Here is a 17066-nt window from a genome sequence, read left to right on the forward strand (position 1 = left end):
CTGACGAGATTTTCTCACTAACCTGCATTAAGAAGACGAAAGGGTTTGACAGCGCTGCTTCCTCCGGTCAGCTGACATGCCCACTAAAGCAGTCTTGGGCACGCTGGGTCTTTATATCGGTCGATGTAGTAGGGGGCGGTGTCCACTTGGATTCCACATGGGGTGGTGCATCCCTGGCGCAGTCTCCGGGTTCCGTGGCGATAAAGTACGGCGGTGAAAAGTCGCTGGCCGTCTGTGACGTTCCCAGCAGAAGTATCTTCATTAGAAAGACGAAAGGGTTTGACATCGCTGCTTCCTGCGGCAATCTGACATGCCCACTGAAGCAATCTTGGGCACGCTGGATCTTTATATCGGTCGATCTAGTAGGGGGCGGTGTCCAGTAAAATTCCACGTTGGGTGGTGCATCCCTGGCGCAGTCTCCGTGTTCCATGGCGATAAAGTACGGTGGTGAAAAGTCGCTGGCCGTCCGTGACGTTCGGAGCAGAAGTATTTGCATTAAGAAGGCGAAAGGGTTGGATATCACTGCTTCCTGCTGCCAGCTGACAAGATCATGATCATCGCGCCATCGATTCAGTTATCACCATCGGTGCCCGTCATTACTAGTGAGCAGTTCTCCCTCGAGCTGCTCTGTTTTTCTCCATCCGCCATCTTTTAAAATACAACCACCATCGCATCACCGGGACGTCTCAGCCCTTGGTCGCTCCACTTACTTTATACCCTGAAAGATAACGCTGTCAAATGGTGGTAGAAATAGTAAACCGACAGACTGCAGGGAGCTTGGCATACGTCAGCAAGTGTCACAGCACCAGGGCGCTTTCTTCGGAGCCCCCCCCCCCCCCCCCCCAACTTACCAAACAAAAGTTTAATACGAGTAACAAGAAGAATGCAATGTTTGTACAAGCAGTAAGTTGTGTTTTGTAGGCCGCTTGAAAGAACCAAATCATGTTCCTATTCAGTTTAATTTTAGCACTCCCGTGAACAGTCTGTAGCCATAGAAAAACAAGCGTGACTTCTCAAATGCTAAATTCGCTTTACTATGCATATTTGTAATACAATTTGGTACAAAGAGACGTTTTGTATTCATGTATTCTTTCCGGCAGGGTGGCCTACAACTGACCCGCCGAGCACTTCAATGCATACGGCTCAAGGAATTGCAGGCTTTGGTTTTCTGCAACCTTGTCCTTGAATGCTTGGATTTCGGAATCGGTCCATGTGTTTTTGTACGTCACGTACCGCCACACTGAAAAGAAACAACGTGAGCAAGGTCATTTGGGTAAAAATGTCCCGAATAAATTGCTGTGCCTATCCCAGTCACAAACACTCATTGGGAGACACCTTGATTTCTTAAACTCATATGTTCAGATTAAATGTTAGAATTCAAACGTTCACTCCAATTTCAAAGCTCGAACTCCATGTTCAATACTGAAATGTTTACTCGAATGCTTAAAAATGGCGCACCTGAATTTCGGCAAAGGGTTTTTTTGTGTTAGCAGTTTGCTGCTATCCGGAAAAAAAGCTAAGAGGACATGACGGGTACATGCGAGAGCATTATTTGCCGCTGAGTGTAGTTTGTGTGGCGTGGTGCACACTAAACTTGTTTACGCCCTTTTGGCCAAAAAGGGTGTAAAATAATTGAAAAAAGGGTGTTGGGAGGCCCTTACGCCCTTTTTCTTGAATCTCAACACCCTTTTTTGTAGCTTTCCACCCTTTTTGCGTGAAAAAAAGGGTGTTGACCAACCTCACCACCCTTTTTTTTTGGAAGGGTGTTGAAAGGGTGGGGAAAAGGTGTTCAGCTCATCATTGATTGAGGTCATGCATGCAATATAATTTCAAAAAGACATCCCATTGTGCCATCCACCCAACCTTGTCAAAAATGTTCAAAAGCAAAAAAAAAAAAAAAAAAGCTGCCAAATTCAATAAAAAGCAGCGGCAGCACCGACGTTGAAACAGGAAAAAATATCAGCCCTTGCTTATTACGACATCGACAGAATAACACTCCCCCTCCCACTTTTTGTTTTCTACAACCTTGCACCGAGCACAGCACAACCTTGAACTGTGACATCTGTATCATCATTCCGTCGTTCCCTGTTCCTCTCCTGCCCCACCAGCACAATCATAGCCCCCTCTGACAACAGTCATTCTCGTCACTCAGTGGACTTATAAAGTGCTAGCAATCACAATTTTATTCCATTCTTATTGTTAGCGACCGTAAATATTGAGTACAAATGCAATAAACAGACCACCTAGTTTCTCCTGCAGAAACAACGTTGGAGAACAAGGCAGATATCAAAAGAAAACAAAAGTTGGGGAGGGAGGGGGCATGAAATCGGGCGCTAAATAAACAGACGCCAAATAATAATACGATTACTTACACTAGAACACTGCCAAATTTCATTGCGCAGTGTTATCTTACTATCTGCTGCTTTTTTTAACGTTCAAATGGAGCGCCAAAAAACTCAGTCCGCGTTTTGTGTTTGTAAACTTTAAAAATCTAAGCTTCTTTATTATATTGCACACAAAAATAATAATTTACTGTTGTAGTCAGTAAAAGAGGCAATTATTTATTGTTGTCGTTTTAATTTCTTTACGCAACTCCCTGTCAACGGCCGAAACACTGAGTACGGCACGCGGCGGCGTGGCCGGATTCCGGAACAGATACCCCGTGACCCTCCATGCCGTGACCCGTCTTTCATGGATTGTTTACTGTGGTGTGCAGTTACACAAGCGCAGTTATTATGATTAATTGGACACCTCGTCGTCTTCGGTTATGTCTGTCGTGTTCGACTTCGCGATGAAGTATTTGAGAACAACTTTGCCACCTGAAGACGGCTAAATTCGTTCGGCGCTTGCCCAGTAAAAGAGGCAATTATTTATTGTTGTCGTTTTAATTTCTTTACGCAACTCCCTGTCAACGGCCGAAACCCTGAGTACGGCACGCGGCGGCGTGGCCGGATTCCGGAACAGATACCCCGTGACCCTCCATGCCGTGACCCGTCTTTCATGGATTGTTTACTGTGGTGTGCAGTTACACAAGCGCAGTTATTATGATTAATTGGACACCTCGTCGTCTTCGGTTATGTCTGTCGTGTTCGACTTCGCGATGAAGTATTTGAGAACAACTTTGCCACCTGAAGACGGCTAAATTCGTTCGGCGCTTGCCCCTGAACGTCGCTCGCTCTTCTGCTTCGTTTCCTGCAGGTAAGCTGTCTCGACACATTTGCCGCCTTTCTTTTCACTGGATGCCGTTTGTAGCTGTCAGCGCCGCTTTAAGGATTCGTTAACAGGAGCCCGCGTGTGTGAATTGTTTAACTGAACTAGCTAGGTTGAACCTTGAGGGCTCGTCTTTAGAAAGGCGATGTGCGAAAGAACATTGTGGTGCTTGCATTGAGCGCTGAACGCACTGGCGCTCAGTAACGCAGTGGCGCTCAGTAACGTTTCCCATTCCGCAGCACTACATTGAACAGCTTCAGAGTTCACCACTGCAAACCACGTCTTACGCGTAGTTTATCAGAACACGGGCGGCTACTCCTCTAAACTGTGCTGCGCAGCGTTTTCGGCTTCGTTGATCACCGCAGTCGTTTGTGCCGTGTTGGGAATTGCGAGGGAGAATCATTTGCGAGCGAATGTGCGCGCCTCGCAAGCTTCGTTGCGTTTGCGGCGAGCCACCTCACCATGTGTACGGTGCCGCGGTACGCGGGCATTGATTTTGGCTGAATATTGTGTTGCCCGAGTTGTAACATTCGTGCACTCAATAATTTCCATTCTTGCCTGTGTGGTAATCATGTGTCATCCTGTTTTAGACCTCTGGACGGTCTGAGCACATCACGTCCCTCCATTCAACCGGACAAGAGCCACAAGCATTGTCAACAGTGTTTGGCCGCCAGAACGTAAGTTTTCAAACACAGTCTTGGTAGCACAGTGGGCTACCATACTTCAATAATGTTCGATCACTTGAATGTACAAGTTCCCTCGTACAAGCCAGGAATTTTTCTTGGGGGAGGGGGGGGTTGTGGTCGACCAAAAAATGGGACGGGGAAATATGTAGGCAAGGCATCTTGTGCGTTGTTTTGCAAACGAAGCTTGAAATAACTGACTTTAACATGCGATTTGTGTATGCTCAACACTACCTGTAAAGCCCACCTTAAAGGAGAGCCATGAAGACAAAATACAAGTTGGGTTTATTAGAAAGACTGCTTAGTCCCGATAACAATGATCCCAATATCATCGCAATCTTCGAAAAAATAACGGAGATATTAAGGAAAACGTTTGAAGCAGTCGCGACCCCCTAGCCAATTTCCCGCAACTTATTTATGACGTCACGGAACCTTGTTTGTGCGATTGGCGGCCGTCTAACTGACCTGTCACGACGACACATGTCTGGACGTCTGTAATGGGGCCTCTAGTTTCATTTGACCGCATCACTTGAACGTTAACGTGCAGTTAAGGCACTGAAAATTATGTTTTATTGTGGGCCCGTATGACGTCATTCTTGCTCATAACACGTCACTGTGGCGCAAAATTTGAAAGTTTTAAAATACTTCTTGCTTTTTTTTCGTTAAAAAACATATTTTGCGGCTCTAATGGAGCTGAGTGACATACTGAATCCTAGTTCTTTCAAATTAAACGAAGTTGTATTTTCTCTTCATGGCTCCTTTAAGGAGCTTAGATGGTGATGATAGTGATGATCAGCTAAATTGCTGTTCGCTGGTCTATGGGCAGACTACGGGCGATTCATTCGTCCGCAGAGCAGGTGGTTAGGCGGACCCGCGCTCGTGAGTGTGATCATGAGCGCGCTCGTGAGTGGCGCGCGGACCCCGAAGTTCGTCAGGCGGAAGTGGAGGCCAACACTGAATGTTTACTATCAAGATTCTCGTGTTTTAGAAAAGGGACTATTAAGTTTTCTTGTCAGCTATGAAGTACAGTCGAGCACGATTTGAAGGTTATCGAGCGGCCAAGCGTGCCACCAGCCCACGGTTTCGTTTCGGAACCATGAAAATCGAGATTTCACACTCTTCGCTCCCTTGTTGGCTGTTCCATGATACAACAATGGCCTGCACGACTGACTTGCCACCCTTTGGGTTTCAAGCTGTACAGGGCCGTCCACGCTAGGTGCGAACACGGTGCAGCGTGACCTTGCTCCGCGGAGCGCCAGCGCACAATCCGCGGCCGCGCATCGAAGCTAAGCGGCGCAGGCGCACAGGGGCTTGGAGGTGGGGCTTCGTGTCGTCTGCTACCGCGGGAGAGCGCCGTGCCTGCTTTGTTGTGAAGCACGCCTAACTGTAGGCTTGCCTGTAGCGTCTAAGCGCGCTGCGACAGCATTGCGGGAAAGCGCACTTTCCTTACTGCGGCGCGTTGTGTAGTTTCTGCCTACGAGAACCCACAGCTTCCGCATTTCAGTTCCGCGGTGCAGGTTAAATGCAAGTATTGTTGCAAACATTTCAGGACTGGCTTGGTTTGGTTCAATGAGAGACGCTGTATAGAACGGCATCGTATAATTTCGGCCACTAGGATTTATTTAATGCTCACTGGCATTACGCAGAACATAATTGTCTGTGCATTTCGCCTCCGTGGAATTTCGGTCACAGCGGCTGGGTTTCGATCTGCCGAATTTCTTCCAGATGTGTATTGGCTTTTTTCAAACATATGAATATCGCGCATCGTCGAGATGGTTCAAGCAGTCGCCCAGCCAGGAAGTCACGCCCCCAGCACAATCGTCTACTCTACGGTCGAATCCTGGACCGGTCCCACTCTAGTGTGCTAAATTATAGTGCATACGTCATTGGTTGCGCTCCCTACATGGCTAGTTATTTGGAGAAAGCGGCCCCTCCCTTTGTTGCCACCTGTGCGCATCCTCCTTTATGGTAAGACCCGTACTTCCTCGCGACTCCTTGAACCATCTCAACGATGCGCGATATTCATATGTTTGAAAAAAGCCAATACACATCTGGAAGAAATTCGGCAGATCGAAACCCAGCCGCTGTGACCGAAATTCCATGGAGGCGAAGTGCACAGACAATTATGTTCTGCGTAATGCCAGTGAGCATTAAATAAATCCTAGTCGCCGAAATTATACGATGCCGTTCTATACAGCGTCTCTCATTGAACCAAACCAAGCCGCCAGTCCTGAAGTGTTTGCAACAATACTTGCATTTAACCTGCACCGCGGAACTGAAAAGCGGAAGCTGTGGGTTCTCGTACGCAGAAACTACACAACGCGCCGTAGTAAGGAAAGTGCGCTTTCCCGCAACGCCGTCGCAGCGCGCTTAGACGCTACAGGCAAGCCTACAGTTAGGCGTGCTTCACAGCAAAGCAGGCACGGCGCTCTCCCGCTCTAGCAGACTACACGAAGCCCCGCCTCCAAGCCCCTGTGCGCCTGCGCCGTGTTCGCACCTAGTGTGGACGGCCCTGTACATTCGTTGTTATCAAGCACAGACTTGGACTTGGTTGCCCTTTATCTACACCAATGATAACGAAACTTGCATGGAATATTTGATAAAGCTGTTCTTCCTTCTTCCTGCTTCGTTTGAAAGAGTAGCTTTCCCGCGACAACCTCCGAATCGCAGTGGACTGTACATGCGGCGCATTCGTATATTATGGTGGTGAAACTAGCAAATGTGCGTCTTCGTCCTTAAGTAATCGCCTTTTGTTATTTTTTGTGCTAGTAGCGCGAGTAGTAAACTTTCGCTAAGCGGAACACCTTATTGCACTGCTGTTGAATGTTGAGCTTGTTGCACGTTTCTTAAATTTCATTATATTTCTATCTGTTAAATCGAAACAGACATGGCTTCAGTAAAACTCCTGTTAAGCAAATACAGAATGCTGATTCTAACCAAGAGGGAGGTCAAGGAAACTGGAATAGTGCCAAAAAAACAAAGCTCCGCATTAGGGAGAATTGTGTAGTTTTGTTGATGTGGAGGAAATACAAGATGGGCAGAGCAATGCTTTTTATGCAGCAGAAAAAAATTGATCTGCAATAGTCAATGAAATGCGATGTCGGTAGAAAAGTAAACATATCAAGGATTGATAGTTGACTGAACAAAATACAGCGACGTGCTCTGTCATGTGATTATACTTTGTACCAGTGTAAAGACAAGGAATGACACGCTCCCGACAACATGTAAGCCTATATGAGGCTTTTCCTGCTGTTCTGCCATTCCTCGGCCGTGCTGTTCCGCCATTGAAACAGTGGGGCTGTTTCGATTGGCTCGTGGCAGGTTCCCAGCGCTTGACAGTGTATCCGGCGCGAAATGCAGCCGGGCTGTATATGTTGACAGGTACAGCATCTGGAGCGGGCGCAGGGATCAGACGTTGACATAGCCCTTGTTTTCAGCTTTATATGAGCAAGAATGTCCTTAAAACTGCAGGTTCCGTGCCTGCAGGTGTGACTTCAGGCGGTTTTTCAGGTTGCTTAAACCGCAGCCCAGCAGTTATCTTCTTGGATGTTCTTTTCCCCGGGGCTTCTCCTCCAAGCCGCAGTAGCGCTGAGGATCTGACCCCGGGTATCCTCAACCGACAAACTCAGCCTCTGATACAAAACTGTACATTTATTTACAGCCCGGCGGGCGACTAAAAAACAGTGCTCAGGCGGAGCTCGAAGACGACGGGCCGAGCTCTCCTGCGCCCGGACCACGTCTCCCGATGTCGTCTCCTTGTCTTCATCTTCCCTCCACCCTGACGCTGGGGGCTAGGGAAGAGGGAAAAGCGAGTCCTTCTTGGGGGTCCAACCCCATGTGGTGGCCATTAGCGCATCCGGTGCGAGCAGGCGTGACCTTCCTCGGGATGCGCGGAGTTTCAAGGCGCCAAGCGACACGTGCGTTCAATTTCTGTGCCGCTCGTCCCGGGGCCCGCGCCAGTTCGTGCGTCGAAGCACGCGACACCTCCACCGCCACTGTGAAACATACCTTCAGGAATGTTTCACACATGAAACACACACCACACACACATTTGGCCCGTGCACCATCGTTCCTTCAGTTGACGACACAACAATCAGCACGGCCAGTGCCTCTTGACCCTGGCTGCAGGTCACCATGACAAATTAGGCACAATCCTCACATAGCTCATTCAGAGCGAGCGGCCTTTAGAATGCGATACGCACCGGCTGTCGTCGTCCGAAAACGCCCTTGCCATGCGCCGCACACCCTCACACAACAGTATCAGGGGCCCCTCTCTTCCTCGCTCGGGAAGGGACCACTGCTGGGTCGTCAGTATGCGTTGAAGCCACTCTGCACTGAGGTGAAGCTGACTGACGCTTGCGCCTCTTTCCAGGCGAACCCTCGGGTTCGGCCGCTTCTGACCCACCGTACGCGCACGAGGTGTCATTCTCTACGACACACCTTTGGTCAGGGTAAGCAGCAGAGGGCTGCTTCGTGGGCACGTTAACGCGGTCATGCAATGCCGGAGAGGCTATCTCTTCAGTCACTGCAGTTCTACCTGCAACTGCCTGGGGCTGCGTTACATGAGCGGCCGTACCCTGATTTGCACTTCCCTCTCTCAATTCGCTGGAGCTTCCCATGGCAATCATATTTTCGGGACTCGACATTCGGGGACCTCCAGAAACACACGATGCAGTGTGCGCGACACCAGCTGCATCCGATTCTTCACGCGATTCCCGTGCTGCCGCATCCTGCAAAGCTACTGGCCGCTCGGCCACGCTCCCAGGATGTTCTCTGTCTCCGCACGGTGCGATGACAGGCTCACGCTCAGCTGAAGCCAGTCTCCGCCCCTTCAGAACGGCTGATTTAAGAACCTCATAGTTCTTCCGCTCCTTAAAGTGCGAACCCTCGCGTTCGGCCGCTACTGAACCACCGTTCGCGCACGAAGCGCCGTTCTCTACCACACACCGTTGTGTGACGCAAGGAGTAGAGAGGGGCTCATCGGTCACATGAATTAGAACATGCGACGCAGCTGAGGCTGTTTCTCTGGCTATCAGCTTTTTCACGGGCCTGCCCACACTCCTTCGACGCACGAACCGGCACGGGCCCCGGGACGAGCGGCACAGAAATTGAACGCACGTGTCGCTCGGCGCCTTGAAACTCCGCGCATCCCGAGGAAGGTCGCGCCTGCTCGCACCGGATGCGCTAGTGGCCACCACATGGGGTTGGACCCCCACGAAGGACTCGCTTTCCCCTCTTCCCTGGGCCCCAGCGTCAGGGTGGAGGGAATATGAAGACAAGGAGACGAGAGAGACGCGGTCCGGGCACAGGAGAGCTCGGCCCGTCGTCTTCGAGCTCCGCCTGAGCACTGTTTTTTAGCCGCCCACTGGGCTGTAAATAAATGTACAGTTTTGATCGGAGGCTGAGTTTGTCGGTTGGAGATACCCGGGGTGAGATCCTCAGCGCTGCAGCGGCTTGGAGGAGAAGCCCCGGGGAAAAGAACATCCAAGAAGATAACTGGCGCAGTCGACAGGATCTTCAACAGCGACGACTCAGCCAGCCGGCGGGCGAGATGGAGCAGGCGGAGAAGTCACGGCCTGCTGAACGGGATCGGCGGGAGCAGCGAGCTCGTCAGCCTGGTGGAGAAGCGGCTCGACCGGCGCTCAGCGGACTTCTCAACGGAGAGCGGCAGCCTGCTGAACGAGATCTGCAGGAGCAGCGAGCTCGCCACCCAGGTGGAGAAGCGGCTCGAGCGGCGCTCAACGGACGTCTCAACGGAGACCGAGGCAATCTCTGCGGCCTGCTGAGCAGCGGAGAAGCAGCTTGGCGAGCGGTCAGTGGAGGCATCAGCAGCCCACTGAAGGAGAAGCGGCAGGCGAGAAGTCGGCGGGCGATTGTTTGGTGGACACCTCGGCGGAAGGAGCGGTGCATAAATGGATAACCCATCAGCAACGGTGCGGCATCTCTACAGGCGCCGAGCTATACAGGTCAGTGCCTCGTTTGATGCTGGGTCTGCGGTTCACCATGACATCTAGCGGCTATCTAGGTGTAGCCGCGAGATAATGATGAGGATTAGGAAGCGTGCATGAACGTTGCAGGGGCAGCAAGCATTGCAATGTCGTTCGGTGAGCAGAAGGCGCTATTGCTGGCGAAATTGAGAATCGCTGAGGCAGAGTTAGCAGCGGAACGTTCGAAGAGTGGACGTTTCAAGAGAGCTAACAACGTTCCTACCTCACCGATTGCTCAAACAGTAATGTTCAGCACTCGGGGAGAGAGTGAACTGGGGTGCTCCGGTACACCGAAAGATGCGCTGGGTGGAACCCATTCACTGGGCGCGCGTAGTCCTCCTGTTTCGCGGGATCCGCCACGATCAGAGTCACGTGGGAAAGGCGAAGATAGGATAGTGGCGCATGTTTCTTCATGGGCGTTGAGATTTTCTGCAACCGGGGAGCAGGATAGTGAAGCATCCCGCTTAGAGAATTTCACCGAAATAAAGATGGAGGTGAAGGAAGGTGTTACGCGCGAGGCTGCGTTGGTAAATGACAGGCAGTCAAAGTTGAATGAGAGTGTGCGCATGCCCGTGATGAAGCTGATGGCAAGAGAGAAAGGCTCCGCAGCGTCGCATGTTATTGTTCATGTTGCCGATGAGCCCCTCGCTACTCCTTGCTTCACACAACGTTGTGTGGTAGAGAACGGCGCTTTGTGCGCGCACAGGGGTGCAGTAGCGGCCGAACACGAGGGTTCGCACAGGAAGGAGGGGAAGAACTGTGAAGTTCTTAAATCAGCCGTTGTGAAGGGGCTGGTTTCAGTCGAGCATGAGCCCGTTGTCACCGCGTTCAGAGAGGGAGAACGTTCCGGGAGCGTGGGCGAGCGGCCAGTTGCATTGCAGGATGCAGCAGCACGGGAATCGCACGAGGAATCGGATGCAGTTGGTGTCACGCACACTGTATCTTGTGTTTCTCGAGATACCCAAATGTCGAGTACCGACAATGTGATTGCCATAGGGAGCTCCAGCGAATTCAGCGAGGAAAGTGTAAATCAGGGTACGGCCGCTCATGTAATGCAGCCCAGGGCAGTTACAGGTAGGTCTGTAGGAGTGGCTGAAGAGATAGCCCCTACAGCATTTCATGTCAGCGTTGACGTAGCCGCTAAGCAGTCCTCTCCTGCTTACGCTGACCAACGGTGCGTAGTGGAGCACGGCGCTCCGAGCGCAGAAGCGGCCGAACCCGAGGGTTCGCCTAGAAAGAGGCGAAAGCGTCAGTCAGCTTCACCTCAGTGCAGAGTGGCTTCAACGCATGGTGACGAGCCAGCAGTGGTCCCTTCCCGAGCGAGGAAGCGAGGAGGAGAGGGACCCATGATACTGTTGTGTGAGGGTGTGCGGCGCATGGCAAGGGCGTTTTCGGACGACGACGGCCGGTGCATACCGCATTCTAAAGGCCGCTCGCTCTGAATGAGCTATGTGAGGATTGTGCCTAATTTGTCATGGTGACCTGCAGCCAGGGTCAAGGGGCACTGGCCGTGCTCATTGTTGTGTCGCCAATTGAAGGAACGATGGAGCACGCTCGCAAAGTGTGTGTGGTGTGTGAAACATTCCTGAAGTTATGTTTCACAGTGGCGGTGGAGGTGTCGGGCGCTTCGACGCATGAACTGGCGCGGGCCCTGGGACGAGCAGCACAGAAATTGAACGCACGTGTCGTGTCACGCGGCGCCTTGAAACTCCCCGCATTCCGAGGAGGGTCGCGCCTGCTCGCACCGGATGCGCTAATGGCCACCACATGGGGTTCCCACGAAGGACTCGCTTTTCCCTCTTCCCTGGCTCCCAGCGTCAGGGTGGAGGGAATATGAAGACAAGGAGACGAGAGAGACGCGGTCCGGGCACAGGAGAGCTCGGCCCGTCGTCTTCGAGCTCCGCCTGAGCGCTGTTTTTTAGCCGCCCACTGGGCTGTAAATAAATGTATAGTTTTGATCGGAGGCTGAGTTTGTCGGTTGGAGATACCCGGGGTGAGATCCTCAGCACTGCAGCGGCTTGGAGGAGAAGCCCCGGGGAAAAGAACACCCACAAAGATAACTCCAGCCTTGACATAAAACATTATGAAGGGGGGGGGGGGGGGGGCACCGGGACCCCCCCTCCCTCCCCCCCCCCCCCCCGGCTACGCCCTTGGCGTGTGCTTATTCTTTCTCTTGCATCCACCACATTCGAGTCGTCACGTTGATTTGGGAATGCTGGAATCCAGCATATGCTGGCAAGATACGAGAGCTTGAACACAACCCACTTGCCCGAAATGAGTTTTCAAAGATCTCCACCACCTGAAGGTACTGAAGTGAGATGTAAGCATTGCCTGAAAACCATACCAGATAAGGGTACCAAATCATAGTTATGGGTCTTTCTCGCCAATTTTAGTGTTTTGAACGAAAAAAGTGCCATTTAAAGGTGACACGTCGTTCCCTGCCGATTTCTGATGCCTGATTAAGTTTGTGGGCATAAATTTACCAGCTTTCTCACATGTCTAACGTGTATGTGTGCTTGTTAGGAGTGAAGTAGGTAAAAATTGAAAGGTTTGATTGTAGTTGTGTATAGATTACCTACATTTTTTTCATTCCTAGAAAAGAAAAATTGAGGTAACCCTGCCAATTGTTCTGCATTGCTGCGTTTTATTATGCTTGTATGATTCGTAGAACCTGCAGGAGTTCAGCTGCTTGTTAACGGAAAAATGAACAGTGGTACAAAAAAAAGTGCATCTACTAAAAAAATCTTCACAATCGCAGAATGCCAACGGTCCACCTACCAACTTGCGTCCTGCATTGTTTCTGCTGGCTGGAGCGGCGCATGGAGCATTTTTCAACTTCTCGAAGTTTGTGATCAAGCGCTGCCCCAAGTGAAGGATGCCGCAGAGGGATCTTCGGTTTTAATGCCACAATTTCATGTGCTTAGCACTTACTCGTAAGGCATTTTAAATATTCATCATCCCAGAGGATATGTTACCTTCGTCTTGGGTGGAATGTGGCTGCAATCAGGTTATTTGTGACAGAAACAAGTGAACCACATGGTGAGAGTCATTGAGGCCCTGTTGATTGCGCATGCTACTGAAATAACATTTTCATTCAGCTGAATACTTTCTAAATATTACAATTTGTGGACAAAATATGATAAAAGTCATGATTAGTTGTACTGCAGTGCAGGAAAGAAATGCCAGCACATGTTTTAGGAGCCTCTTATATTTCAGGTCATTGGCTGGTAAAAATAAAACATAACCGAAAATTGTTTAAAGTGAAATCAAATATTTGTTGTCGCCAGTGCTTGGCCCGTAGTAAAAGCTATCTGGTCTCCCAATTTCAAATGAGACAGGAAATGCCAAAAAAATAAGGAAATAAACAAGACAGCTTGCTACAATAAACCAATTCAAATAATTGCTCAATGTCTATAAAGTGGTGATTCAGGCGGGTTAGTTCGGTGTTGATGAAATACAAGCAGGCCCTCGCCTGGTCAAAAACAAATAAACAAAGGCATTTTGGGCCCCTACTGGCCTTTGATCACAATGAAAGGGGGGTGAAAGGTCGCGATTATTTATAGGTTTGGTGGTGCAGAGTGTGCATGTATATCTCGGGGAGTTGGTTGAATATGCACTGATTCTAAAAGTAGTCGTGTCGACAGGCACTTCTCTGATGCGATTATGCTTGCGGAATCCCAATCGATGACGTGGTCAGTAGCCAGGTGATGATCCGCCAAGGCATTTCAGCTTGCATTGCCTTTTTTGACATCGTTCTGGTGCTATTGAATTCTTATTTTAAATATTTCCAGTTTCACCTATGTAGGGTGCGTCGCAATCCTTGCATGGAATTTTGTAGGCAACTCCGGGGAATCTTGATTTTTCTAAAGGGTCCTTCACGCGTACCAGCTTCTGATTAAGCTGGTACGTGTTTAACACTATATTTTAATTTTAACACCATATGTGCCAAACACCCTTGCAAGAGCTTCACTGATGCCTTGCGTGTAGGGGATGGCAGCGCGTTTTTGCCCGTCTTCAGGAACCCTTTCGGAGGAGGCAACTGAATCCCGCAATTGTTGCGTCCTCACAAGCTTTGAAGGGTAGCCGTTGCTGCGAAGGTCCTTCCTTACCACGGCTAGCTTTTGCTTGCACAGACCAGGCTCAGAGCAGATTCGTGATGCGCGTGAGAAGAGTGCAGCGGCGACAGAGCGTTTTTGGCCTATAGGATGCGCAGAGTCGAACCCCAGGTATCTACCCGTGTGGGTCGGCTTTCGATAAACACTGGTTATAAATCCTTTGGCCGACCGTTTCAGAAGTACGTCGAGGAAGGCGATCTGTCCATTATTTTCCTGTTCCATGGTGAACTGGATACTTGGAACACAAGAGTTTAGATGCTCAATTAAAGGCATTACGTCTCGGCGGTGGATCACACAAAAGCAGTCTACGTAGCTGACAAAAATCTTGGGCCCGTCTTGTACGAGCATAGCGCAGAATTTTTTAGAGCCTCTGAGGCAATATTTGCACAGACTGCTGAAACGGAAGCTCCCATCGCTGTTCCAAACCGCTGCTTTTAACATTGTACGTTGAAAACAAAACGTGTTCTGCAGGCCAAATTCCAGGCAAAATTACGCGGTCCGGAGTTGCAAGGATCTACTCGAGAACGATGCATCTCTGCCTTCACGTTCGCCAATTGAGATGCAAGACTTATATCGTCTCCTGGAATTTGGCCTGCAGAACACATATTTTGTTTTCAACGGACCAGCGGTTTCGAACAGCGATGGGAGCTTCCGTTTCAGTAGTCTGTGCGAATATTGCCCTAGAGGCTCTAGAAAATTCTGCGCTATGCTCGTACAAGACGGCCCCAAGATCTTTGTCTGCTACGTAGACGACTATTTTTGTGTGATCCACCGCCGAAACGTAATGCCTTTATTTGAGCATCTAAACTATTGTGTTCCAAGCATCCAGTTCACCATGGAACAAGAAAATAATGGACAGATCGCCTTCCTCGACGTACTTGTGAGACGGTCGGCCAAAGGATTTACAGTCGAACCCCGCTACAACGAACGCCGCTTCAACGAAATTTCCGCTTCAACGAAATATTTCCAATTCCCCGTCAGCTAGCCATAGAAGTCAATGCAACAAAGTCCTTGCCACAACGAACCATTTGTCAGGCTCGCTTTCGCTTCAACGAAATTTTCGATGATTTGGGCTGGGTTTGAACAATTATTTGACAATAAAATAAGCATAGCGCCAGCTATCTGTAACTTTTTATACATTCAGGACGCTTAGTTTCACCGAAAATGCGCGTTGCGACCACACCGCCACCCAAAACAAAAAAAAATAACTCATAGGCGCACGCCATTGCTTGATGGTGATAACGATGTGGCTGGCCGTCTTTACACGAGGCGCAGGTCCGCTTCGCCAAGGCGGAGCCCCAGAGCTACAGCCAATCCGTATCCAGTTGAAAATGGTTGAAATTGCATGAATGTGCTCCGCTGCTGGCGCGGTGCCGTCACGTATGCGTTGTGAGCAGCTGTCCTTGCCGTTTTCCTTCTACCATTCTTCATAGCCAAGAGCGAAAATCATGTTTGCGCGTTTGGTCTTGAAGCCTAGTCATCCTATCTTAGTCGCGAGCGCGCGGTCCCGTTAAATGCAAGCGCGCGCGTCTTGCCTGCCAAGGTCAGTAGCTGCCGTGCCCTGTCAGAGGATAAGATAACGGCACTGCTCCTGCCACAAGCGAGAGGGGGGCTTCCCACGGCCTAGCAGCTATCTGCAAGTAATCAGCTCGGTGGACACGCCTTGTTGTACAGCGATACGTTTTGCGCCTGCATATCTTCACCCCCTCCGTAACGCGTTCTTTGGGTGGTGAAAAAACAGATAACCATTGGTATGTTTGTTATCCGAATAAACATGAGTTATTGCGCGTCACTCCTTTTTCTAAACATTGTATTATGCTGCCAATGTTGCGGAAACGCACGGGGCTATTTTTCTGGCCTTTCCGTGGTGTGTTGGGGCAGATTTCGCCTCAACGAATTTTCGCTTCAACGAAATTTTTCGCACGTCCCGTCAATTTCGTTGTAGCGGGATTCGACTGTACAACCAGTGTGTATCGAAAGCCGACCCACACGGGTAGATTCCTGGGGTTCGACTCTGCGCATCCTACAGGCCAAAAACGCTTCGTCGCCGCTGCACTCTTCTCACGCGCATCACGAATCTGCTGTGAGCCTGGTCTGTGCAAGCAAGAGCTAGCCGTGGTAAGGAAGGACCTTCGCAGCAACGGCTACCCTTCAAAGTGTGTGAGGACGCAACAATTGCGGGCTTCAGTTGCCTCCCCCGAAAGGGTTCCTGAAGAATACAGGCAAAACCGCGCTGCCGTCCCCTACACGCAAGGCATCAGTGAAGCTCTTGCAAGGGTGTTTGGCACATATGGTGTTAAAATTAAAATATGGTGTTAAACGCGTACCAGCTTAATCGGAAGCTGGTACGCGTGAAGGACCCTTTAGAAAAATCAAGATTCCCCGTAGTTGCCTACAAAATTCCATGCAAGGATTGTGACGCATCCTACATAGGTGAAATCGAGAGCATGACGGAATCCCGTCTGGCCGGGAGGGTACATTAGAAACGAAAAAGAGATGCCGACCAGTCCAAACAAAACGTACTGACGTTTCGGCTTCCAGCACGGAAGCCTTATTCACAATAAATGCATCACCAGAAGTGGGTTGTTTAAGTGGGCTTGAATAATCGCTGCAAAGAGCGTGCGTAGATCGGGTTTAGATTTCCGTCGTTACGATTGACTGTGTTAGATGTGGTCTGAATGATTAGTGATTCCAGATGTAGCTGTGATGCTGTCACTTTTTTTGTAGCGACGATTCTTGCATTGTCCCAATCAATCTTGTGGTCATTCACGATGGCGTGTTCGGCTACAGCATTGTTGCGGACGCTTTTATTCTTTACGTCACGTGCGTGCTGCTGCGGACGATTGTTATAATTTCCTGATTCCCCGATATACACGCCGCTGCAGTCTGCACAAGGTATCTCATATACCACACCGCGGAAGCGCTCCTTGGGCAAGCGGTCCTTGACTCTCACGAGCTCATGGCGCATCTTTTTGGCTGGAATGTGGGCCACCTGTCGAAGTTCCTGCTCCAAGTTCTGGCTCCACTCGTCAATAAAGGGACCACTCACGTTCGTAATTCTTTCGATTTTG

The 17066-nt window shown here is 50.1% G+C and overlaps 1 protein-coding gene and 1 long non-coding RNA gene across 2 annotated transcripts in view; one reads left to right on the top strand and one right to left on the bottom strand.

The window, feature by feature from the left end:
- Positions 1-1033: 1033 nt before the first annotated feature.
- Positions 1034-17066, bottom strand: part of LOC144172548 (uncharacterized) — a gene marked incomplete at its 5' end in the record, with an annotated part of 31649 nt that continues 15616 nt past the window's right edge. The window contains 1 exon segment of the mRNA XM_077701225.1: positions 1034-1240. Within this exon segment, the coding sequence (XP_077557351.1) occupies positions 1107-1240 (134 nt within the window). The 3' untranslated portion in view covers positions 1034-1106.
- On the top strand, positions 2962-9810 carry LOC144172549 (uncharacterized). The gene is made up of 3 exons (XR_013323042.1): positions 2962-3198; positions 3801-3887; positions 9406-9810. It is a non-coding gene; the product is annotated as an uncharacterized LOC144172549 (long non-coding RNA).

The sequence above is a fragment of the Haemaphysalis longicornis genome, unplaced genomic scaffold, assembly GCF_048455015.1.
Source record: "Haemaphysalis longicornis isolate Haplotype H1 unplaced genomic scaffold, Haemaphysalis longicornis Haplotype H1 scaffold_23, whole genome shotgun sequence".
Classification (NCBI taxonomy): domain Eukaryota; kingdom Metazoa; phylum Arthropoda; class Arachnida; order Ixodida; family Ixodidae; genus Haemaphysalis; species Haemaphysalis longicornis.